General features: G+C 44.7%; 2 protein-coding genes across 2 annotated transcripts; one reads left to right on the top strand and one right to left on the bottom strand.

Annotated features, from left to right (window-relative positions):
* Window positions 1-769: 769 nt before the first annotated feature.
* TCEANC2 (transcription elongation factor A N-terminal and central domain containing 2) lies at window positions 770-7,484 on the bottom strand. The gene is made up of 4 exons (XM_069737853.1): window positions 7,337-7,484; window positions 6,534-6,675; window positions 5,239-5,432; window positions 770-3,915 (listed from the first exon to the last, which is right to left on the bottom strand). Exons 1-4 carry the CDS (start codon window positions 7,433-7,435, stop codon window positions 3,727-3,729), a joined length of 624 nt encoding a protein of 207 aa, XP_069593954.1. The 5' UTR covers window positions 7,436-7,484; the 3' UTR covers window positions 770-3,726.
* Window positions 7,485-7,532: 48 nt separating this feature from the next.
* On the top strand, window positions 7,533-24,007 carry TMEM59 (transmembrane protein 59). The gene is made up of 8 exons (XM_069737852.1): window positions 7,533-7,726; window positions 15,517-15,622; window positions 16,540-16,634; window positions 16,935-17,087; window positions 17,444-17,525; window positions 17,611-17,713; window positions 18,395-18,503; window positions 22,264-24,007. The coding sequence occupies exons 1-8, from the start codon at window positions 7,556-7,558 to the stop codon at window positions 22,417-22,419; spliced, it is 975 nt and encodes a 324-aa protein (XP_069593953.1). The 5' UTR covers window positions 7,533-7,555; the 3' UTR covers window positions 22,420-24,007.
* Window positions 24,008-24,215: the final 208 nt, after the last annotated feature.

The raw sequence follows: 24,215 nt of genomic DNA, 5'->3' as shown, positions 1-24,215 counted from the left end.
ACCCACCCTAAGCAAGAACAGAGAGGAGCTCTGTAAGAATAGTCCCCAGGTCTGCTGGATTCACGCTGTCTATATAGCACTTACAAGGCAATTCAGCTGGGAAATAGCAATTCTGCTGGCCAGCTCTGCATTGGACTCTGTGACAAAGCCAGCTCTACCGTGGACTCTGTGACAAACCCAGCTTTACAACTAGTTAGCTCTGCAGCAGAGTGAAGTCTATTATATTGCTGAATCAACTCTGCTACAAAGCTGGTCAGCTCAGTGTTTAGAGCTGGGCTATTCTGCTCAGTACACGGTCTAGAACAGATATTGCCAGATCTGATCACTGATTGGTGGATTACCCACGGATCTTATCCTAAAGCTGGCCATACACATTGCACTTATGTTGGCAGAACCCGCCAATATCTACGGGTATGGCTGACGTGTGTATGGGTGTGCTGGCCAACTGATGGTCAAGGGAGATGTTGATCGGGCATATCCGATTGTGGACTGCCGGTGGCTTTCTCACGGAGAACACAGTAGCAATTGGCCGAACGAGCACTCCTCTGTATGGGAAAGACGGCCGAGATGGCCGACTGAATAGGCTGTATATGGCCAGTTTTAGAATAGGTCATGGACAACCATTTTATCTTCACACAAAAAAAACACCTAAACTGGATTATTCTGTAAAAAGCTTGAGTGGAGCAATACTTTTAATGCTAAACGATCATTTTCCCATTGACTGAATGCAAGGAGAGTCTTGAAAAAAGTAAAGAAATGCAATAAAGTATATTAGAAAGTCAAAAACTTTTTATTCCTTGATTGCACTTGATTTACAAACAGGAATGCCAACTTTGTTTTGTACATTTTCTGGACGGCTTATCAGAAAATCACTGACAGACAACAATTTTTTTGGGACACATTGAAAAGCCATAATAAATCACTAAGATCCAGTGATCTATGCCTACAGCCCATAATTCTGATACAAAGACATTGGCTGCATTCAATAGGAATTATAAAATGATGATAATTATAGTTATAATATTCTGTGCTAGTTTCTATAGGTTAAAAAAAAAAAACACAAATGCAATTTTATTTTTATGGATAATGGAAAAAAAAGAATTTTACAGTTTAAAATCAAAATACATATTTCATTTTGTTCCCCCTTCATTTTCCATATCGCTATCTATTAAAAAAAAACGCTCAATCTCCCATTTTTCACTGACATAATGAACTAATGCTTCACATTCTGTAAAGAGGACTTCTCTGAATTAAACTCATTGGGGCAGATATCAAAAAAGTGTTTAACCCCTTCATGACCGTGGGATTTTTCGTTTTTCCGTGTTCGTTTTTCACTCCCCTCCTTCCCAGAGCCATAACTTCTTTATTTTTCCGTCAATTTGGCCATGTGAGGGCTTATTTTTTGCGGGACGAGTTGTACTTTTGAACAACATCATTGGTTTTACCATGTCGTGTACTAGAAAACGGGAAAAAAATTCCAAGTGCGGTGAAATTGCAAAAAAAGTGCAATCCCACACTGGTTTTTTGCTTGGCTTTTTTGCTAGGTTCACTAAATGCTAAAAATGACCTGCCATTATGATTCTCCAGGTCATTACGAGTTCATAGACACCTAATATGACTAGGTTATTTTTTACCTAAGTGGTGAAAAAAAAACACAAACTTTGCTAAAAAAAAAAAATTGCGCCATTTTCCGATACTCGTAGCGTCTCCATTTTTCATGATCTGGGGTCGGTTGAGGGCTTATTTTTTGCATGCCGAGCTGGCGTTTTTAATGATTCCAATTCGGTGCAGATACGTGCTTTTGATCGCCCGTTATTGCATTTTAATGCAATGTCGCGGCGACCAAAAAAACAATTCTGGCGTTTCGATTTTTTTTCTCATTACGCCGTTTAGCGATCAGGTTAATGCTTTTTTTTTTTTTTTATAGATCGGGCGATTCTGAACGTGGCGATACCAAATATGCGTAGATTTGATTTTTTTTTTATTGATTTATTTTGATTGGGGCGAAAGGGGGGTGATTTAAACTTTTATATTTTTCACATTTTTTTTTATTTTTTTTTACTTTTGCCATGCTTCAATAGCCTCCATGGGAGGCTAGAAGGAGGCACAGCACGATCGCCCTGCTACATAGCAGCGATCTGCTGATCGCTGCTATGTAGCAGAAATGGAGGTGTGCTGTGAGCGCTGACCACAGGGTGGCGCTCACAGCCACCGGTGATCAGTAACCATAGAGGTCTCTAGGACCTCTATGGTTACCATCCTGACGCATCGCCGACCCCCGATCATGTGACGGGGGTCGGCGATGACATCATTTCCGGCCTCCCGGCCGGATGCGGTAGTTAAATGCCGCTGTCTGCGTTTGACAGCGGCATTTAACTACTTAATAGCGGCGGGTGAATCGCGATTTCACCCGCCGCTATTGCGGGCCCATGTCAGGTGTTCAAAACAGCTGACATGTCCCGGCTTTGATGCGGGCTCACCGCGGAGCCCTGCATCAAAGCAGGGGAGCTGACATCGGACGTACTATCCCGTCCGATGTCAGTAAGGGGTTTAAAAAAAAATTACATTCAGAATATAAAATAAAACAGATCCTAAAATCTAATATATACTTACCTTATAATGTCTTCACATCCTGTTCCATCCAGATGTGTCCGGATCCCAGAATCCCAAGCGGCGGAAGTTCACCGACCGCCATAATGGTACACCCAAGTGATGGGTGTCTCAATATGGAAACTGCTGGTGGTACAAGCCTTTTGCGCGGCACCACCAGCGGAACACCGTTGCATCTCACACACACACACACACACACACACTGCATATGCACCACACACACACTGCATATGCACCACACACACTCTGTATATGCCGTACGCACCACAGACAGACACACGCACACTCTGTATATGCCGTACGCACCACAGACAGACACACACACACTGTATACGCCGTACGCAGCCTCTTGCACGGTACCACCAGCGGAACACCATCGCTGGTATCAGCCGAATGATTCAGACAACACATGCAGTTTTAATGTGACCGCCGCTATCTGTCTGCACAAAGATGGCGGTGGTCTGATTGAGGTACACGGGTCAAAGAAGAGATGACATGAGAGAAGACAGCAGATGGGGGAGAGAGAAAGTGCACAGGGGTGAGAGAGACAGCACAGGGGGAGACAAACGCGACAGCACAGGAAGGAGAGAACACAGGAAGGAGAGAGACAGCAGACGGGGGGGTAGACAGGTCAAAGAAGAGAGCACAGACGGGAGAAGTCAGCACATGGGGAAAGAGAGAGTGGATAGGTGGGTGAGCACATGGGGGGAGATACTCAAAGCTGCAAATGCGGTAATGTCGCTGCCCCCATCGCGACATTACCGCCCTCCCGATGCGATAGCATCAGGCCTCCATCTAGTATATTATAACTATTAATTACATATGCAATACCCCTCCCCTTATAAGAATTTGTACAGGGCTGTGTTTGGGTTGGATCCATGATAATGGTGTCAGTAGAGCATCGGCTTTACATTCTCGATTACCAAAGAATTCTTAAAACATTTTATAGTAAAACTTTTTGTAAAAAAAATAAATAATCAGCAGTTTCACAACTTCTCATGTCAAAAAATGTTCCCCAGCAAGAAGGTGCGGTGCAATCTTCAGCTGATCCTTTACATACAAGAACTAACAAGGTCCAGAAGGTTTGCCCGCTCCTCCATGTACGCCTGCAGGAGGTTACTTCTTATGTCTCTGCACCAATTGGTTGACCGGTAAATGTCCATCTTTTACTTGTGTCCGAATCTCAGGTTTATTCTTCAGAGCGAAGACCAAAGCACGGACCGTCCTTCTGTAGTGCACATTGATGAGTCTGGAGCTTTGGTGGAAAACTTCTCGCTCTATGCACTCAGCCAAAGAGTCACCGGCCTGATGGGCGAGCAGAACATAAGACATTGCCTTGTGCATGTTCCATTACTTGTTTCATCAGTCGCCATCTACTGCCGTTTTCAGCAAGGCTCCAGCGTAGCTGCATTTGTAACTTGATGGATCTGCTTTGTGGACCGGAAGTCTTTGTTTTTTTTGTTTTCATTTTCTCAATACAGAGCTAGAGAGCCGTGAATGAGTCCCACAAACACAGATCCAACAAATTACAAAGACTGTTACTAACACCGGAGCAAACTAGAGTGCCGCTGAAGACGGCAACTAATGAGCTTCTTACTGCAGTCATTACACATACACACATCATTGTAACTAAAGGGAGAAATAAAAAAACAACCAAAGTGCTTCTTTAAATCCACAATGCTCGGGATCTGGCATCCATAAATTGTGTAGGGCAACAAATATATCCTGTGGAAGCATAACCTTATGCTAGGGATTGTCTAGCATAAAGGAAAAATATATATATAAATATTTATACAACATTTATATACCGTATATAATTTATAATCTACACACGGTATATAAATACTGTATAAGAAAAATATTTTTTATACAGTATATACACAAAAAAAACATTAATTTTTTTTCTACAAAACTGTCCAGGTGCAAGAATAATTAAAAACATATAGATATACAGTATATGGGTAGCACTGTATGGTGGCTCAGTGGTTAGCACAGCAGCCTTGCAGCGCTGGAGTCCTGGGTTCAAATCCCACCAAGGACAACATCTGCAAGGAGTTTGTATGTTCTCTCCGTGTTTGCGTGGGTTTCCTCCGGGTACTCCGGTTTCCTTCCACATTCCAAAGACATTCTGATGGGTCTCACAATCTAAATTCCCTATCGGGGACAGCGATGATAATGTGTGCAAACTGTAAAACGCTGCGGAATATGTTAGCGCTATATAAAAATAAAGATTATTATGAAGATAGATAGATAGATGGTATTACATATTTTTTTAAACTATTATGTGCAGTTTTTAAATTAATTTTGCTGGAAACCAGGCCAAAAACATAACTTATATGTATTTAATATATTCCAGTCTCACCTGATAAATCGTCAGCCTCTCCAGTAGTTCCCACAGAACTTATTTATCCTGTAGCAAGGACATCACAAGCTTTCTTGTCACCTCTGCAGCCAATTACAGCAGTGATGATTGCATGTACAGCGTGAGATCGCTAACACCAGTGATTGGCTGCAGCAGTCACATGGACGCACGTAATGTCATTGCTACAGATCAACTAAACAAAGACTGACAGTCCCTCCACCTACAGGCTGCAAAAACAGAACCACAATGTACAAGAATGCTCCTACCTCTCCGCCCAAGGCTTCACTGATCATCCTCCTGCCGTTGCTGCGCAGCTTCTCGGTTGCAGCGTCGCTCCTCACCTCTATGGTCGGCTTGCATCGCTTCTCCTGTATGAACGTTTCCCATTGCACGTGCACTTCTTTAGCAAGATCGGATACTTCCTTGTTACCGTGTATCTGCAAGCGCTCCACCGCATCCCCTGTCAGAAGAGAAAAGATGATTGATTAGACCTGACTACAAGCAGTACAAGAACAACATGGCCGACTTGCATCAAAAACAGCACCGCCCCTGCCCTAAGGCTGTGTCTGGTATTGCAGCTTGGTGTTCAGCTCCGCTGCAATAAATATGGGTAATATTGAGTCCAACTAATACAGACCTCCCAAGCGTCCGACACCTCAGACGCCATCCTGCATGTCCTGAGGATCTTCAGGATATGGAAATCTTCTTTTATAGACATGGGGACGGCATCACTGGATGTACTCATTATATGGGCAAGGTATGACATTCTGTATGAGAGCTTGTGGAGTCAGAGGCCAATGTGCCGCACAAGGAGGGTCTTAAATAAGATTGGGAAGGTGGTTTTAATCTCATAGCTCATCAGTCTGTCTCCATGGCAACAGACTACTAACACCCCTGTGTAGTCTGCTTCTCCTTCCATGTTTCTCCTTCTTACTCATCCAGAGTCAGGCTCTCCAGTTTCCTTCTACCACGGCCAACGCCCTCTGCTCTTCTGCCCGGACGCTCTCCGGTGACATCACATTCCCTGCCCTTACAGGCTTGGTCATGAGGCAGGACGCCACCTAAATATTCAGGTAGTTGGCACCCATGTCACTACCTAGAACCTGGTGACAAATCCGGCTCTGTTTCACAGGCTACGTCTCAGATCAGTTCTGCATGAGAGCCTGTGACTAACTCAGATCTGCTGTATCGCTGAGCCAATCTGCATTGAACTGAGACAGAACCAGCGCTGCTACATCGCCAAGTCAACTCTACCATAGAGTCGTGCTACTCGGCTCTGCTTCATTGGATCCTGTGTTTGCCAATTGCTCCTGTTCATCCAGGTCCCCTTGCTGCACCACCATCATCTGTCCGTGCTGGATCACAACTGCTCATCCAGACCAAAGGCTTCAAAGATCCACCTCACCAGGCGAGACTTAACGTCAGCTAACAGATGGAGGTGTGACTACAAGATCAGACACATAGGTCTGCATTGGAACTGTAGATATAAAACGGTAAGCTATATTTAATGACAAAGAGAAGTCACAGATCTGAACTTCAGCCATGAAATGGGACCTTTTACCTATTTTAGTGGAACGTATCACCTCTTCAGAGGGAATTTTCTTCTTTAGTTGCGACAACGTGTCTATCAGATTGTGTGTGCTTTGGTTGGGCAGATCCAGGATACACTTCCATCTCTTTATATCTTCCAGCACTACAACCCTCTGCACGAGAAGAAAGACACACAGACTGACATATCGGAGGGACACACGGACGGCTAACTCCATCTGTTGTGAAGCTTCCATAGTGCAACTTCTGGCTAAGCAGCTGCTGGGAACAACAAGTCTCAGCATGCAACCTGCAACTTAGCTAACTACTGGGAAACTACAAGTCTCAGCATGAAACCCACAGCTATCCAACTTCTGGGGAACTAAAAGTCTCGGCATTCAACCCAAAACCTACCCAACTTCTGGGGAACTACAAGTCTCAGCGTGCAACCTGCAACTATCCAAATACTGGGAAACTACTACAAGTCTCAGTATGCAACCTATCAACTACTGTGGAACTACAGGTCTCAGCATGCAACATGCAACAATCCAACTGTTGGGGAACTACAAGTCTCAGTATGCAACATGCAACTATCCAACTGCTGGGGAACTACAAGTCTCAGTATGCAACATGCAACTATCCAACTCCTGGGGAACTACAAGTCTCAACATGCAACTATCCAACTACTGGGGAACTACAAGTCTCAGCATGCAACTATCCAACTACTGGGGAACTACAAGTCTCAGCATGCAACCTGCAACTATCCAACCACTTGGGAACTACACCGTCTTCAGCCTCCCCCATTGTTGTGGTCCCAGCTCCACATCAGACCGTTACCTTCAGTGAGTGCAGAGTCGCCTGGCCCTTGGACGCCTTGTGTTTCCCGGCGGCTCCCGCTGCCCGCGGTTTAGGGTTTCTGATCACGAACCTGTCCATGCTGCGACCAGTCCCTACTTTTCCGTACACTTCCTTCCCATTCCGTACAAAAACATCGTCGCGCTGTGATGACGTTTGTAAACAAGTCAGTGGGCGTGGCTGAGGAACCACCTATTACGGATGTTGACTACTGGGAGGAGAAAGATGGCCGCCACAAAGCTGTTCTGCGGGGCTGCGCTGCTGCTATGTTGCACTTTGGGGGCTCGGGGGTCCCTGGACACCGCTCTGGGGGACAGCTCGTCCTGCCATCAAGTCTGCGAGGGCACCTACCCCCTCCATACATACCCTGAGGTAAGAGCAGCGCCTCCTCCCCCAGCCCCGACCTGTACAACAGCGGGGGCCGCAGCGGGGTCAGCACTGACTCCTATCCCTGCACTGCAGGCTGCTGCTCTCTGTTATCAGCCTTACTGTGACAGAAGTAGTTTTTAATGGAAGGTTTTATTAAAAGTCTAGAAAACTCCCTGCATCACTGGTGTAAATATAATATATTGTATATAGCAGTATTATATAGTGTATATACATTTCATTTTGCTGTGCATATATTATTTATAGTGCCTAGATGATATATTGTATTTTATAAGGCTGTGTATATATTATATAGCAGTGTACATATTGTATTATAGTGTGTATATACATTCCATATCGCTGGGTATATATTATATACTAGATGGTGGCCCGATTCTAACGCATCGGGTATTCTAGAATATGCATGTCCACGTAGTATATTGCCCAGCCACGTAGTATATTGGCCACGTAGTATATTGCCCAGCCACGTAGTATATTGCACAGCCCACGTAGTATATTGCCCGGCCACGTAGTATATTGCACAGCCCACGTAGTATATTGGCCAGTCACGTAGTATATTGCCCAGCCATGTAGTATATTGCCCAGCCATGTAGTATATTGCCCAGCCAGGTTTGTCACAGGTTGAAAAAAAACCATATACTCACCTTTCCGAGGGAGCCCTTGTAGTCAACGGCAGCTTCCGGTCCCAGGGTTGGTATGAGCGCAGGCCCTGTGATGATGTCACGGTCACATGACCGTGATGTCATGGCAGGTCCTTCTGCTACCGTAACCTGCAACGGAAGATGGCGGGCGGCGCGAGCTGCTACGGAGGGTGAGTATAGCAGTTTTTTTTTTTTTTTAAATTATTTTTAACATAAAATTTTTTACTATAGATGCTGCATAGGCAGCGTCAATAGTAAAAAGTTGGGGACACACAGGGTTAATAGCGGCGGTAACGGAGTGCGTTACCCGCGGCATAACGCGGTCCGTTACCGCCGGCATTAACCCTGTGTTAGCGGTGACCGGAGGGGAGTATGCGGGCGACAGGCACTGACTGCGGGGAGTAAGGAGCGGCCATTTTCTTCCAGACTGTGCCCGTCGCTGATTGGTCGCGGCAGCCATGACAGGCAGCTGGCAAGACCAATCAGCAAATGAATAACCGTGACAGAAGGACAGACAGACGGAAGTGACCCATAGACAATTATATAGTAGACTAGATGGTGGCCCGATTCTAACGCATCGGGTATTCTAGAATATGCATGTCCACGTAGCATGTTGCCCAGCCACGTAGCATGTTGCCCAGCCACGTAGTATATTGCCGAGTGACGTAGTATACAGCACAGAGCCACGTAGTATATTGCCCAGCTACGTAGTATAATGCCCAGCCACATAGTATATTGCCCAGCTACGTAGTATATTGCCCAGCCACGTAGTATAATGCCCAGCCACATAGTATATTGCCCAGCTACGTAGTATATTGCCCAGCTACGTAGTATATTGCCCAGCCAGGTTTGTCACAGACGAAAAAATAAAAAATAAACATATACTCACCTTTCCGAAGGCCCCTTGTAGTCCACGGCAGCTTCCGGTCCCAGCGTTGGTATGGGCGCAGGACCTGTTATGACGTCGCGGTCACATGACCGTTGCGTCATGGCAGGTCCTTGTCGCGCAGGCGTGCAGGGCCTGTGATGACGTCGCGGTCATATGACTGTGACGTCATGGCAGGTCCTTCTCCCATACCATCTTTGCCACCGGAAACTGCAGCGGAAGATGGCGGCCGGCGGGAGCGGCTCAGCGGACTACAGAGGGTGAGTATCGCTGTTTTTTTTTTACTATTTTTAACATTACATATTTTACTATTGATGCCGCATAGGCAGCGTCAATAGTAAAAAGTTGGGGACACACAGGGTTAATAGCGGCGGTAACGGAGTTCGTTACCCGCGGCCCTTTACCGCCGGCATTAACCCTGTGTTAGCGGTGACCGGAGTGGAGTATGCGGGTGTCAGGCACTGACTGCGGGGAGTAAGGAGCTGCCATTTTTTTCCGGACTGTGCCCGTCGCTGATTAGTCCCGGCAGCCATGACAGGCAGCTGGCGAGACCAATCAGCGAATGAATAATCGTGACAGACAGAAGGACAGACAGAAGTGACCCTTAGACAATTATATAGTAGATAGTGCATAGGTAATATATTGCATTTTATAGTGTATACATTGCATTTTATAAGGCTGTGAATGTACTATACTGGAAGAATTGCTCGATTTGGATTGTTTTTGTTTGTTTAAAGGGAACCTGTCACTAGTTTTTCCATGTATGAACCAATATCACCACCTTCCTCAGTGCCTCTGCTGCTTTGCAGAAAGTTGTATATTATGTCCTGCCTCCTCCTGTATATCCCCCCCCCCCCCCCAATGTTGAAGTGCTCCAGCGAGGAATGCAAATTCAGTTTGGTCTGCTGAGCGTCATTGCGCCGACGCCTGTCCCTCCTCTGCTGAACGCCGTCCTCCCGCTGTGATTGATGTGGATGACGCCTCCTGGGTCATCCACATAGCCTGATGAAATTTTGTGACCCCGCCGGCTCGCACAGGCACACTTGCTTTGCCTTGTTGTGAGCAGAGCCTAAAAGCTATGGAACTGCGCATGTGCCGGCACCAGTGCTGTGGAGTCGGTAAGCCAAACCACCGAATCCTCAATTTCCATGACTCAGACTCCACAGCACTGGTCACTACTGAGTACATGAAGTGCAGCACAGATTTATCTCAACCAAAAGCCGAGATCCTTAGATCAGGAACACCGCAGACATTTCATAACTTTCTCAAATTCTTATGAAAACATTTACAGCACATCCTGCACTGTACTACTCTACCCAATTTATTATAACTTTTAGGGGACGGAGTTGCTCCATTTTATGCTGTCTCTGACACTACCAAAATGGACCACGACTCTGACTCCACAGACACACGTCTTTCCGGCTCCTGGTTACTGCAACCATTTCACCCATATTGTTTTGTTACCGGTCACCGAAATTATAATCCTCTTCTGCAATTTCTGACGGCATGGAACAAAATAATATTGTCAAAACGGTTCCAGTAAGCAGGAGCCAGAAAGACGCGTGTTGGATAATCAGCATTACATGACGGGATAGGATGCTAGCATGCAACCTGTAACTCTCCAACTCCTGGGAACTACTAGTCCCAGTATGCAAATTTTTGCTACAAAGCTGCTTGGGAACTGCAAGTCCTATCATGCCGTCTGTAGAGACCCAACTGCAGGGGGACTACAAAAGTCCAAACGTATTAACATTAGCTATGTAGGTGCTGGTGAACTACAAATCCCAGCATGTGAACTCCAATCTTGTAACCACTGTGAAAATACAAGTCCTAGCATGCAGAATGGGAAGAAAGTGCATGGAAGAGTAGTCACAAGTAGCATGGACAGGTTCGAGATCAGGAAACATAAACTCTCTCTCCCCGCTGAGGTTTAGTGCAGGCGCCGTCATTCCCTGGGGCGGTGCGTGCACATAGCTGGCTGGCACTCGCCGTCCTCTTCACTCGGTCAACATGCGCATCAGTAGTGAAGAACTCAGTCACTGTATGGCACAATCTGCAAACGATGCACATTGTGCTAGACGCTGACAGTCTTCTTCATCAGGACCCTCTTGCGCATGCACAGTCCCGGGGAATGATGGCGATTGCATTCTATCTCAGGTGGAAGTGATAAGTCACTGAAAGCAGAGTGACCTGTCCGTCATTACCAGGAATCGGGAAAAGAGGCAGCAAAGTTGCGAGTGCTTTGCTGCAATTTGCTGCTCATTTGCATAAAAATTAAATAATTTCTCTAAAATATAAACCCAGATTTCTAAACTAAAGCTATGAATGTAATCAGCATTGCAGCACCTGTACACAGATGGCATTGGTTAGGGGTATAAAAAGCTGATGACAAGTTCCCTTTAACAAAAAAAAAATATATATATATACGGTATATATTTTTATTTATTTTATTAAATCCACCTTCCACTAAAAATTAAAGAGCAATAAACATGTTGCATATACTCTAAAATAGTATCAATTAAAACTACATCTCATCACGTAAGAAAGAGTTTTCTCCCGACTTCATCAACAGGAAAATGAAGATGTTACAGGTCTCTCAAAATGGCGCCACAGATCAACATTTATTTTTTGATTTTACAAACTCATAGTAACATAGTAAGGCCGAAAAAAGACATTTGTCCATCCAGTTCAGCCTATATTCCATCATAATAAATCCCCAGATCTACGTCCTTCTACAGAACCTAATAATTGTATGATACAATATTGTTCTGCTCCAGGAAGACATCCAGGCCTCTCTTGAACCCCTCGACTGAGTTCGCCATCACCACCTCCTCAGGCAAGCAATTCCAGATTCTCACTGCCCTAACAGTAAAGAATCCTCTTCTATGTTGGTGGAAAAACCTTCTATCCTCCAGACGCAAAGAATGCCCCCTTGTGCCCGTCACCTTCCTTGGTATAAACAGATCCTCAGCGAGATATTTGTATTGTCCCCTTATATACTTATACATGGTTATTAGATCGCCCCTCAGTCGTCTTTTTTCTAGACTAAATAATCCTAATTTCGCTAATCTATCTGGGTATTGTAGTTCTCCCATCCCCTTTATTAATTTTGTTGCCCTCCTTTGTACTCTCTCTAGTTCCATTATATCCTTCCTGAGCACCGGTGCCCAAAACTGGACACAGTACTCCATGTGCGGTCTAACTAGGGATTTGTACAGAGGCAGTATAAGGCTATATTCACACTTTGCGGATTTTGCTGCGGATCCGCAGCGGATTTGACCGCTGCGGATCCGCAGCAGTTTCCCATGAGTTTACATTTCAATGTAAACCTATGGGAAACAAAAAACGCTGTGCACATGCTGCAGAAAAATCCGCGCGGAAACGCTGCGGATTACATTCCGCAGCATGTCACTTCTTTTCTGCGGATTTTCAGCTGCTCCAATAGAAAACTGCAGTTGAAAATCCGCAGAAGAAAACGCAGTAAAAACCGCGATAAATCCGCAGTAAAAACCGCGATGGGTTTTCACTGCGGATTTTGCAATTCCGCTGCGGAAAAATCCGCAGTGGAATCTGCAAAGTGTGCACATAGCCTCATGCTCTCATCATGTGTATCCAGACCTCTTTTAATGCACCTCATGATCGGACTCAGAATTTTTTAAGCTGCTGAAATAAAAATAAAACCATACAAAAAAACCAAGTTGGGTATTCCCGTCACTGTACTGACCTGGAGAATCCTATTGCTAGGCTATTCTTAATAGTTTTGCATGCCCCTAACTCCCTCACTAGTGATTGACAGCTCGGTCTTGCCTCTAGCGAGCACAGTCTGCAGCAAAAGCGCAGAATCACAGATAAGCCGGCGCTGTCAATCACCAGTGAGCGGAACAGTGTACTGAGCCCCTTGGCCACACCCAGGTTTTTTTTTTTTTTTTTTTTTTACAAGAAACCCTTTTAACGTCCTGTCCACTGTACTCCATTCAGCTTCTTTTTAGATCTAATTCTGGGAAAGATGAGTGACCGCCCATATATCCTCCTGTTGGTCTCCTGCAGGAATTCAGTCGTTTTTCCAGGATCCAGTTCATCAACATTTTTCCCCCTCTTCGTGACCATGTATATATTTTTTTTTTCTACATGATCTTTCAAGAGTTCTGAAAAACATTTCTCATTCAGATATAAATATTTTTTTTTTCCTTTCTCTGAGATACGTGAGGCCTCTTTTTTTTTATATCCTTGTTATATTTTTCTTTTTTTTCCATTTTTTTCTTTTTTTCATTACAACGTGCTCATATAAAGTGTTATCTGAGCATGCTCATGTGCTAACCGAGTGTCTCTGGCGTGCTCGAATAATGTATTTGAGTCCCCTGCAGCTCCTGCACCCCCTGGCATCACATGATCGCTGGGTACAGAGCAGGGAGTGCTGCCAGCGCCTCCTACACCGCATACACAACGCATGCAGAGCTCAGCAGTCAGGAAGGCAGAGATGGTAGTAACCATCTCTGCCTTCTCCGTTTGGAGTTGGGCCATCTCTGACATCCGGCTTTTGCTCCTGCAGTTGCTTACTTTGCAGCGGTGTTTTAGAACATGCTGACTGCTCGGACATCTAATCTCTTTGAATAGTCTTTGGGTCCAGCCAATGCCCTTTTGATCAAGTAATATATTGTCTTTTTTCCCCTCTATGTAGCGCACCTTTGAGTAAAGTACAATGAGTTCTGTATCAGCCGGTCAGTGATAATTAGGTCTCCAGTCTACAGCCGTCATTCTTCATAAAATGAGACCTCCCCACTTGTGTCTCCAAGACTTCTCTTGTGCTTCACCAGTTATTTGGATTGTGATATCACCGAGAATTAGATACATTCCCAGCATCCACAGATCTATAGGGGCTTTCCAGTACAGTTTTATTGATAGTCTAATCATAGGCTAGGTCATCCACATAATATTTTTAAGGGTCCACACATCGGCTCCAACGGCGACCACTAAACACTCCATGACTGTGCTCCTCTGCTCAATAACTCTACTTTGGGCCACCGGCGGAGGTGAGAAAAGCTGATCTGGTGTGCATCTCCCGCTGATCTGATATTGGTGACCAATCACATAGATAATTGTAGTGGAATACCCCTTTAAGCCCACCATAAAAAAAATCTATCACATTTCATAAGTGGATTTTATTTCTTCTCCAAACTTTGACCCTTCATCGAGCAGAATCCCGCACACTCCTTCTGCAGACAGATACTGTCTGGTCATGAGCTTGTACAGGACTTACTCAAGGAGATAATGCAGAAAAAATCCACAAAATGTGACCCCAGTGTAAAGTGGAGGCTGTTCCTGTATTATCGTGCAGATTGCTGCAGGTGTCCTGGGGGGATTTATGACGAGCGACATTACAGCAGTGGGCTTTACCCTTACTACAACTCCATTATGGGGCCGCAATGGGCGCTGTCTAATATGTATGGGGTGATGGGTGATCTGGCTCGCTTTCAGGAGGATGGTGAGGGGGAGATCAGGCATGTTGGATTTCAACATGCCCAACTAATCTCATGGGAGATAAGCTGGCGCCTGAGAATTCTAGTAAGAGATTTTCTCCTTCCTTCATAGTAATGCACACAATTGTGAGTGTGCAGTATTCGGGGGCTTGGTGGGGGGCCGCTGTTACTGGAACAAAGCTTTCTGAATTGTATGGGCACCTGGTTTCTGGCTGGTTGCACCTGCATTTTGTGCTGTTTTCGAGGTATTTGCAGTCTTTTTTTTTTTTTATAGATGAAGTGACTTATTCACAGCATGAAACAAGGAATCAAGTTGTACCAGTGCAGCTTATACTGCGCCTACATTTGCCTTCAAGGCTGAAATAATTGATCTGCTCAGCCTCCGTCCAGAGCGCTCAAATGTTGTTAAAAACCTTGTAATCTTATTACACCTTGTGGACATATGTCATACATTGCAAATGTCCAGCATGGGGATGGTATCGGAGCTGACGGCAGAATATTACTGCTGACTCTCAGAACCCAGCAGGTCTGTGCACTGTGTATTCTGTTACGTGTCTTTGTATTATAATAGGACAATACCTGCCGGATGCACATGAGACTTGGCAGGCACCTGTCCACGCAACCATTTCCACACCTCTGGAAATTAAAGAGACACTTTGACCCTGTAGAACGCCGTTGCATGCAAAACACATGATGATATATCTGCTGTGTGAATCCTGTTCCTTTATGGTAGATGGATATATTCCAGTCTATCTTCTTTTCTCTCTGTAGGAGGAGGAGCTGTTTGCCTGCCATCGGGGCTGTCGGCTTTTTTCCATCTGTCAATTTGCTAATGAAGGAGACGACTTGAACAAAACTAAGACAGAATGTGAATCAGGTGAAATACGGGGTGCATTCAGTTATAAGGGCGTACGTTTATGTTTTTGGGGCGGTTTGTGTCATTAGGCGACCCTCGTAATGTCACGGCATCTTAATGATACCCTAAGGGTATGTTCACATGTATTTCCCTCAATAACGAATATTGACGTTGGGTGCATGCACCCACTTGCCTGCACCTCATCCATTTACATGGCTGGAGCCAGGAGACGTTGACACAAGCTCCCTGGCTGTTTCTGATTGGCCAAAAGGACTTTGGTTAATTGTGGCCCCCCGTTTAATTGGAGCCGTGGCCACACATGCAAACTTTTTTCAAAGACTAGGGTAGCTTAGCGCCATAGTCGCCTATCTTTTTTTTTTTAGACCCATAGGCTTTGGAGAGGGGATATGCACTTGTGTGACCACAGCTATATTCGGGCTCCTGTTCTAGCAATAAGTGATAACTTCCCCATTGAATGAACAGTTATCCTGCACTTGATGATAACTTCTACTAACTGGGACAACCTTCTAAGTTCCTTTAAAGATGAAGAGTTCACAGTCCCCTGCCAGATATTTCCAAAATGGATGGGACTGAGAAAAATCTCCTCTTGCTCCCCGTTACCTTTCATATATTCTTCTACATAGAGTGGCAAAGAAAGCACAGAACAAGGGTTATAGGTTTAGCGACTCATTTACCAGCTATGGACATTTGTAGAGATAAGTGAAGAGTGAATGTGATCGGGTAAGGTGTTATCTGAGCATGCTCTGGTGCTAGCCGAGTTTGAGTCCCCGCAGCTGCATGTCTCTTGGCTGTTTGACAGCCGTAAGACATGTAGGAATTGTCTAACAATGTGACTGTGAGCATGGAGTTCTTATTACAGATTTCACTCTGTTTTCTGTATAACGGCCTTATTCCTGTTTTTTCCTATTCCTCTGCAGCTTGCACAGAAGCTTACCCACAGTCCAGTGAGCAGTATGCGTGTATCCTCGGCTGTCACAGTCAGATGCCTTTTGCAGAGAAGCGTCAAGAAGAAGTGAGTACAGAATTACCATGGCGGATGTGAGTGATCACATCCGGCCCCTGTCCCTGTTGGGGCTTGTGGATATATCATAAAGGGGGCGCCTTGCTTGCCATCCGCTCTATTGACTCGAGCCCTTCATTCATTTGTATGGCTTCCATCGTAATTCCACATTACCAGTGCTGCAGGGAAATGTCTTTCTTCCAGGAAAAATCTGTGGATTTTTCAATGGCCTTCTCTCCCTTTAAAGTAATTGTGGTTTCAGTGAGACGCATGCAAGAATAAATCTTTTTATGTTTTGGGTTGTGGTCTCAGCTCTCTGACATGATGCCGCGGATACATATCCTATTTCCTCTGACCATGGTAAGAGCTTTCTGGAGCGATATGATGGACTCTACACAGAACTTCATGAGCTCCTCCTGGACTTTCTTCATACAGGCCGATAATGGACGCATCCTCGTAGTGCAGGTATGTACAACATAGCTTGGCAACAATATTCATCTCTTCTTACATAATTCATTGTAATTTAAAGGGGCTGTCACTTAGTTCTGCATCAGGATGACTTTGGGTTTTCTCATACCTGTAAGGACAGATGCACAATCCGCAGGTACCCAGTCCAGACATCCCTGACCCGATGATGCCCTAAAGGTCTGGTCAAAGGTGCATTTCTTTAACCGACTGGACCCTCGGATTTCTACCATGAATTTTCTGCAGGAGCTCAGCAGGCGTCCTTTACTTTTCATTCCTCCATTTTGTAAAACAAAAATCTAGATCCTTTTTTGGTCACTTGATTATTTCATGTTTTACTTCTTCTCTTGTTTTAGTCTCCGCCAGAAATTCAGCAGATGCCACCACTGCAGGCAGAAGAGCCGTCAGCGAGGGGCAACATGCTGGACGCCATGTCTTGTATGTCCACTATAAAGATCATTCAGTCATGAGAATCGTTTTAGCGTTTGAGACCGCGAGAGTTGACTTTCTTTGTAATCTGCAGCAAATTTTAGAGGTAGAAATTCGGTGGGCGAGGGCCGATGGAGCAGAAGAGCTGACGTTCTGGAGTTAGATGGAGGAGAAGGGATAATGAAGTGTTTCTCCATGTAAGTTAATGAAATAAATGCCTGCAGGGATAATGACATGGTCAAATATATCCAACACGTTCTCGAAGCCGAAGACAATATTGCATTTGTGGGAGTTCGGATCAGATTTGGGTCGATTTAGAGCAGGTACTTTACTTCTTTGACTCGCACATGATGATTGCAGGGATTAGCAGCACATGACCACTGCAGCCAGTCACTAGTCGCAGCCAGTCACTAGTCCCAGCCTCAAGAGGGTTAACCGGGACTATTTCATTTTCTTCTTATGGACCTAACTGCTTACAAGCAGGTAATTGCTTGTACCTGGCACTGATCTCTACCGGCTCTGAGTGATTCCACGGCTTCTAGAGACATCACATCGATAGAGCAGCTGCTTCTCTTCTGCTCCACTCCGTTTATGGGGCGTCAATGCCAATGTCACGCTGATCGACAGCTGGCTCCCCGCTGTCTAACTGCAGGGAGCCAGCTGTCAATGAGCATGATGTCAGCAGTCATGGCCGGTTGACAGAGCAGCATGGAAGAGGTAGAGCTGCTCTGTTGACGTTGAGGTAGTTAGCAATTCTTGGCCTAATAGGAAAAAAATAAAATGGTCCCAGAATAGTCCCAACTAAACAAGAAGGCACAAGTCCAGTAATGCCGGTCCAACATTCATCATTTTGATATAATTGTTGTTTTCTTATTTAGGAATTCCAATTGGCTTCTGACGGCGACATTGTTGCTGTCTGTCCTGGTTCTCCTCTGGATTTGCTGTGCAACAGTGGCAACTGCGTCGGACCAGTACATCCCTTCAGAGGTGAGGCTGCTCCACTAATGAGGTTGCATGGCTGTACACAATGACGCTGGCCTGGATTAACCTGTTTTATAGCCAGTAGCAACATAATTGCCTCGAGTCTGGAAGAAAAAAGAAATTCTTCTTACTAGTCTGCATATTTTTAATGCCGCGTGGTTTATAGATCTGTGTTGAACTTTATATATAAGTTTTTCTGTTCCATAGGTTGAAATTCCTGGGAGTTGACGTGCAGCACCCAGGACCCCCACCAATCTGATATTGATAATTTTTCTTTGGGGATAGGTCATCAATATAGCAGCGTTCAACCCCCTTTAAATTATAACATTTTGCAGCCACTAGGGACTTGTGTTTTATGGATGCAGTGAGACGCTAATCTATTCCTAGTGGTTGGGAAAACTATCATTTAAAGGGGTTTTCCTACTCGTGTGCCATAAGGAAGTAGTTGACTCTGGAGAGGAAAATGGGCAGCCTTTTAATAAATTGCATGCAGTCCTGGTTGTACGTGCACCATAAAATCAAGTCTATTCTAGCTTTGGGCTGCATTATGCATTTTTGGAAATATGTCGTGCTGTGGGAGGCCATGCCAAGCCCCACAAACGTTTTCTAAAATGTTCACAGTCAGCAAAAATTTGCAGCTTTTTGCACAAGTGACCCAACGATTAACTTTTAGATAGGAACAGATACATTAGATAACACCTCCTTAATTATATAGCCTGGGGGAATAATGACAGGATGAATAAGTAAAAAAAAAAGTAGAGTGCTACCCTAAAGGCTTGCGGGCAGGCATGAGAGCCACATATGTTCAGTGCTGGGTGGGCCACGACTCTCTTAAGATTGGCAAGTTAGTTTGTGTGAGCTCTGATTTCTTTCCTTGCCTCTTATCAGTAAATCCTGGTACCTATTGGTACATGAACAGCGACACTCACAAAGCTGTTATTTGACTACAGTTTGTAGGATTGTGATAATGAAATGATCAGATCATAAAAACCGGCGTACAGATTTACCAACCAATATTTACAAGAGCCTCTGACCCTGAGGGTCTACCACATTGTAATGGGTCATCCATTTGCACTGGATGTATGGATGGATAACAACCTTTTAAGCACTAGGGAACACCAAGGAAAAAAAAAACTTTATCTACCAATTACTCTTTATTTTATTTTTAAAGAAAAAAGGCATAAAGCAAGTAATATACAAATATTTAAAGGGGACCTCCACTTGATTCATGCTTCCCCAAACACCGACCGTAACATTCTGGGGGGAGAATAGGAAGAGACAAGACTATTCAGGCTATCTCTGGCAGGTGTTGCGAAGAATGGGGTTTGGACCGCAGTTCATATCCTGGATTCAATTAATGTACTCGATGCCGATGGCCAGGGTTAGGGTAAATGGGGAGTTGTCACGGACCATACAATTGGCTAGAGGGACGAGGCAGGGGTGTCCGCTTTCCCCCCTTTTGTTTGCTCTAGCAGTGGAGCCGCTGGCTGCTGCACTTCGACGGTCTGATGAGATGACAGGATTTAAATATGGGGTGATTGAAGAAAGGGTGGCGTTGTATGCGGATGATATTTTGTTGTTTCTGGCTGACCCGGTTGCATCCTTGGAGGGAGCCATTGGGATTATTGAACGATTTGGATCAGTGTCGGGGCTTAGGATAAACTGGAGTAAGTCTATCTTGTTTAAGGTGGACGATGTGGAGGGGGAACCATTGGAGGACGGGCGACTGGAGGTGACGAGTAAATTTAAGTACCTGGGAATATGGGTATCTATGCCGGTCACTGACTATATACATGAGAATCTGACTCCAATCTTGGGTGCCCTCAAGGCAAAAGCGGATGCATGGCTTAAGCTGCATTTGTCTGTGGTAGGCAGGGTGAATCTTATCAAAATGATTCTGATGCTGAAAATACTGTATATACTTCACAATGCGCCGGTCTGGATACCACGTGGGAAATTTAGACAGATCAACTCTCTGTTTAGGAATTTGATTTGGGGGAGGCAACAACCGCGTATCAAACTGGAGACACTTCAGCGACCCAAGGATGATGGGGGACTGGCATTGCCTAACCCTGAATTGTATTTTCTTGGAGCCCAGAGTCCGCATCTAAAGGGCTGGGCGCATGAGGGGTCATCTGGAGCGGTACAGCGGTTGATGGAAGTGGTGACAAAAAGAAGGCCAGTGGTGCAATGTTTGGAGGATGGATCCTTGGAGAATTTGGGGAAGCTATACCCGACTTTGCTGTTGATACGCAGGCTGTGGAGCAGATTGAGGCATGTACGTGGGATCACGGACTTGACTAGATACTCGCTGTTATGGCATAATAACAATCTGAAAGAATTTGAGGCATTGGGGGTACTGATAGAGTGGTGGGGCAAAGGGATTTAGTATGTGTATCAAATAATTGAACAAGGTGAATTGAAATCATTTTCCCAATTGCAGGCGGAATTTGGTCTTGGGTCTGCAGGGGAGTATCAATATTTGCGGATGAGGCATGCCTTTGGAGCTCAGAGTAGGAACGGAGGTATTAGGATTTAAAGGGATATAGTACTGGAGTATGTGTGTAATGACGGGACGACTGGAGGAGTCATATCCACTCTGTACAGGGATCTGTTGCACACTTTCCTATTGGGGTTTCCAATAATGGCGAGAGCTAAATGGGAAAGAGATCTGGGCCCAATGGATAACGAGACTTGGGAGTCGGTGTTGGAATGGATCCCAAGACTGTTGCTGAGTGAACCGTATAGACTGTCACAGCTCTATGTGATACACAGAGTTTATAGGTCTCCGATGGTGCTATATAAGGCAGGATTGCGTAATGACTCTGAATGTCCGAGGTGTAGGTCTACGGATGCAGACATTTTCCATATGATGTGGACATGTCCGAGACTGGCTGCCTTCTGGGTGGTAGTTTTGAGTCGTATGGAAGGTGCGTATGGATGCACGGTGCCAAGGGATCCAGTTGTCTGTTTGTTGGGATGCGTGGATGAGATTGGAGTGGATAAACACCTAAAGATAGCTATAGCCAGATTGTTATACATGGCTAGGAAGGTGATAGCTAGAAACTGGATTAGGGAAGAGCCGCCGTCAAGAGGAGAGTTCCTCCGGTATGTGAAACAGGGCCTGACACTAGAAAAAGGGATTTATAAGAAGAAAGGGAAAACTGAAACGTTCAATAAAATGTGGTCTCCATGGATTGCTATGGGATAGTAATGTGAAGTGTGGCCTATACGATTGGTTGAGGGATTAGATACTCTATTGTTTTAATGATGGTAGTAATTAACAAGATGAGCTGCTTTGTGGGGAGGGGGGCTTTGGGATCGAAGGGGGTTGTTTGAAGGGAGAGGGGGGGGGGGGGGAAATACTTTGTATTGAAAATGTAAATGAAACATGTTAATTGCCTTGTTATTCTTAATAAAAATTTATTTGAGAAAAAAAAAGACTATTCAGGCTTTTCCCCGCACCACTCTTATTTGATTGACGGGTCTCTCTCACGAGTGTCCATCTGATTGATGCTATCTGCCTTCTCCAGCCAAGTTCCCTTTTAAAATGGAGTAGAAGAAATGTTTTTTGTTTTTTGCAGGAAACAGCGCCGCTTTTTTGCATAGGCTGTGTTTGGTATTGCAAGTTGTTCACTTCCGTGGAGCTGAGCTGCAGTGTCAGGACAGGAGCGGCACTTAATATAATAGTGCAATAATAGTGTATATGAATGTGAGATAATCTTTGTGTTGGTGACGGCTTTTCATGAACTCTTTTGTCTTTTAGAAACTGAGCATCTATGGAGATCTGGAATACCTGAACGAGCAGAAGCTTCACAAATACCCTCCTGCGTCACTCGTAGTGGTCCATGGTCTTCCCCAAGAAAACGAAGATGCTGGACCTTTACCAACCAAAGTGGACTTGGCCAAGTCCGCCATATAGGCCCAACCCGCTCTTCTCTCTCTGCGCCACCACTTAACTTAAAGGGGCATCTGTTGCAATGTGGATTTTTAGCATAACCATGCAATCGAACTGTTTGCTTGTCAGACTTCATGCTTTGGGGGCTTCAGGAATAGGTATCTATCTGATGTGGCCTTTATATTATAGGTTAGAACTACATCCGGGGAGGCATCCTATTACGGATGTGAAGTGATCGTTTAGTTTTCGGGGCGGGTAATTACCTACTTTTTCCTTCTAATTATATCACTACTGTAAACCTTTCTTATTTACACGTAGGTGATATTCTGATCTTGGTGTGACTCTGCTTTGCCTCGGTCTCCTATGCTCCATGGTGAGGACTTGCTTTGCAGCGTTTCTCTGTTGCATTTACTTAATCCTTTTCTGGCCGCTTACATGAACAGTTAATATGGAAGCAGTGATCCATAAAGCCTGAGCTTGTGCTGTGCAACAGAGCATCACATGCAAACCTGAAAAGGAGTCCTCCATGGCAGCACATTAAATCTAAAGCTTACACAGGGTGTCGGGGGAATAAGTAACATACTTAGGTTTTGGGTTTTTGTTTTTAATCTGAAGGACTAATAGCCTATTAATCGCACATACACTTTGAAGAAAGGATGAATAGCAGAGATGAGTGACAGGTTTGTACCACAAGCAGAAAGGGTCTAGGCACTGGGAAGGGGGCATTACGGTTTGTGGTATGTGTAATTACTTAAAGGGGTGTTCCTGTCTCATAACGTGAGAACACATCACTAGGATATGCCATCCCTTTATGATTAGTGGGGGTGGGGAGTGACCTCTGGGACCCCCAGCAATCCCTGAGAATGAAGGGGATGTAGTGCTGTAACCCTTTTTAGGTTTTCTCAGCACTGCGGGTCTCCTGCACCCTCTGTGCTACAGTGCCCTGCACAGCTAGATGTCTGTGCAGGGGGGTAACAGCAGAGGGGATACAGTGACCCTTAATTCTCAGGATGAATATGGACCACAGTGGCCAAGTGCATTCACTTAATAAGATGGATAACCCCATGATTTCATGCATTTGTGATTCCAGGTTGGTTCACTTGCATTCTGCTGATGATTCAGATGCAGATCGAGTAGAAAAAAAAATTCTCTAATCATACAACACCGCTTCCTATGTGTTCCTATTCCAAAATCCCCTGCTACTAGTTCTCTGGTCAATCCCCCGTACATATCTCCAAAGATGATACCACCTAAGCTGTCAGTAGGGACATAATGTGCGTTTAGCCTCGCACAGAAAGGGTTAAACTGTAGATAAGATATGTGATAAAGAGACCTGACTGTTTCCTAACCAGCCAAACACTGATAATCCAGAAACAGTAACCAGGTAAAAGTTACTAATCTATATATGTGGGCAGTTGAAGTTTCAGATGTTGGTAAATTCACTTTTCAAAAAAAATACTTTACAAATTTAAAAATCTTCATTAACTACAACCGATCTGTGAACTGCTCGGGACGCGGACTGTGGATTGTTTCTTCCCAATGAGTATATTGTGTAAATCTGCAGTTTTCCTTTAATAAAAATAAATCACAAAATGTGAAATTTGGTTAAAAAGTCGCCTGGACTTCTTATTTTTCTGGTTTCCTGACAACAAAGCATTACAAATACACATAATATTCTACTGGTAAGTATGATTAAAAAAAGATTGACCTATGTAAAAAAAATAATAATTTACTCTACGGTATTTGTACGAGGATACACAACTGCGATTCTCAGACTTGTCGCGTCCAACATTTGTGCCACAAGTGAGGCAACATGCGAC

Source organism: Ranitomeya imitator, chromosome 8 (genome assembly GCF_032444005.1).
Source record: "Ranitomeya imitator isolate aRanImi1 chromosome 8, aRanImi1.pri, whole genome shotgun sequence".
Classification (NCBI taxonomy): Eukaryota; Metazoa; Chordata; class Amphibia; order Anura; family Dendrobatidae; genus Ranitomeya; species Ranitomeya imitator.
This window is presented reverse-complemented; position numbering and strand designations above follow the sequence as displayed.

Bases quoted from the DNA above. Each gene is read 5' to 3' on its own strand.
- TMEM59 (XM_069737852.1), top strand. From the start codon at position 7,556: ATGTTGACTACTGGGAGGAGAAAGATGGCCGCCACAAAGCTGTTCTGC. The intron at 7,727-15,516 runs GTAAGAGCAGCG...TTCTCTCTGTAG, and splicing joins CCCTCCATACATACCCTGAG to GAGGAGGAGCTGTTTGCCTG. The intron at 17,714-18,394 runs GTAAGTTAATGA...TTTCTTATTTAG, and splicing joins ATAATGAAGTGTTTCTCCAT to GAATTCCAATTGGCTTCTGA.
- TCEANC2 (XM_069737853.1), bottom strand. From the start codon at position 7,435: ATGGACAGGTTCGTGATCAGAAACCCTAAACCGCGGGCAGCGGGAGCC. The intron at 5,433-6,533 runs GTAAAAGGTCCC...CTCTTCTGACAG, and splicing joins GATACGTTCCACTAAAATAG to GGGATGCGGTGGAGCGCTTG. The intron at 3,916-5,238 runs GTAGGAGCATTC...CTCGCCCATCAG, and splicing joins GTGAAGCCTTGGGCGGAGAG to GCCGGTGACTCTTTGGCTGA.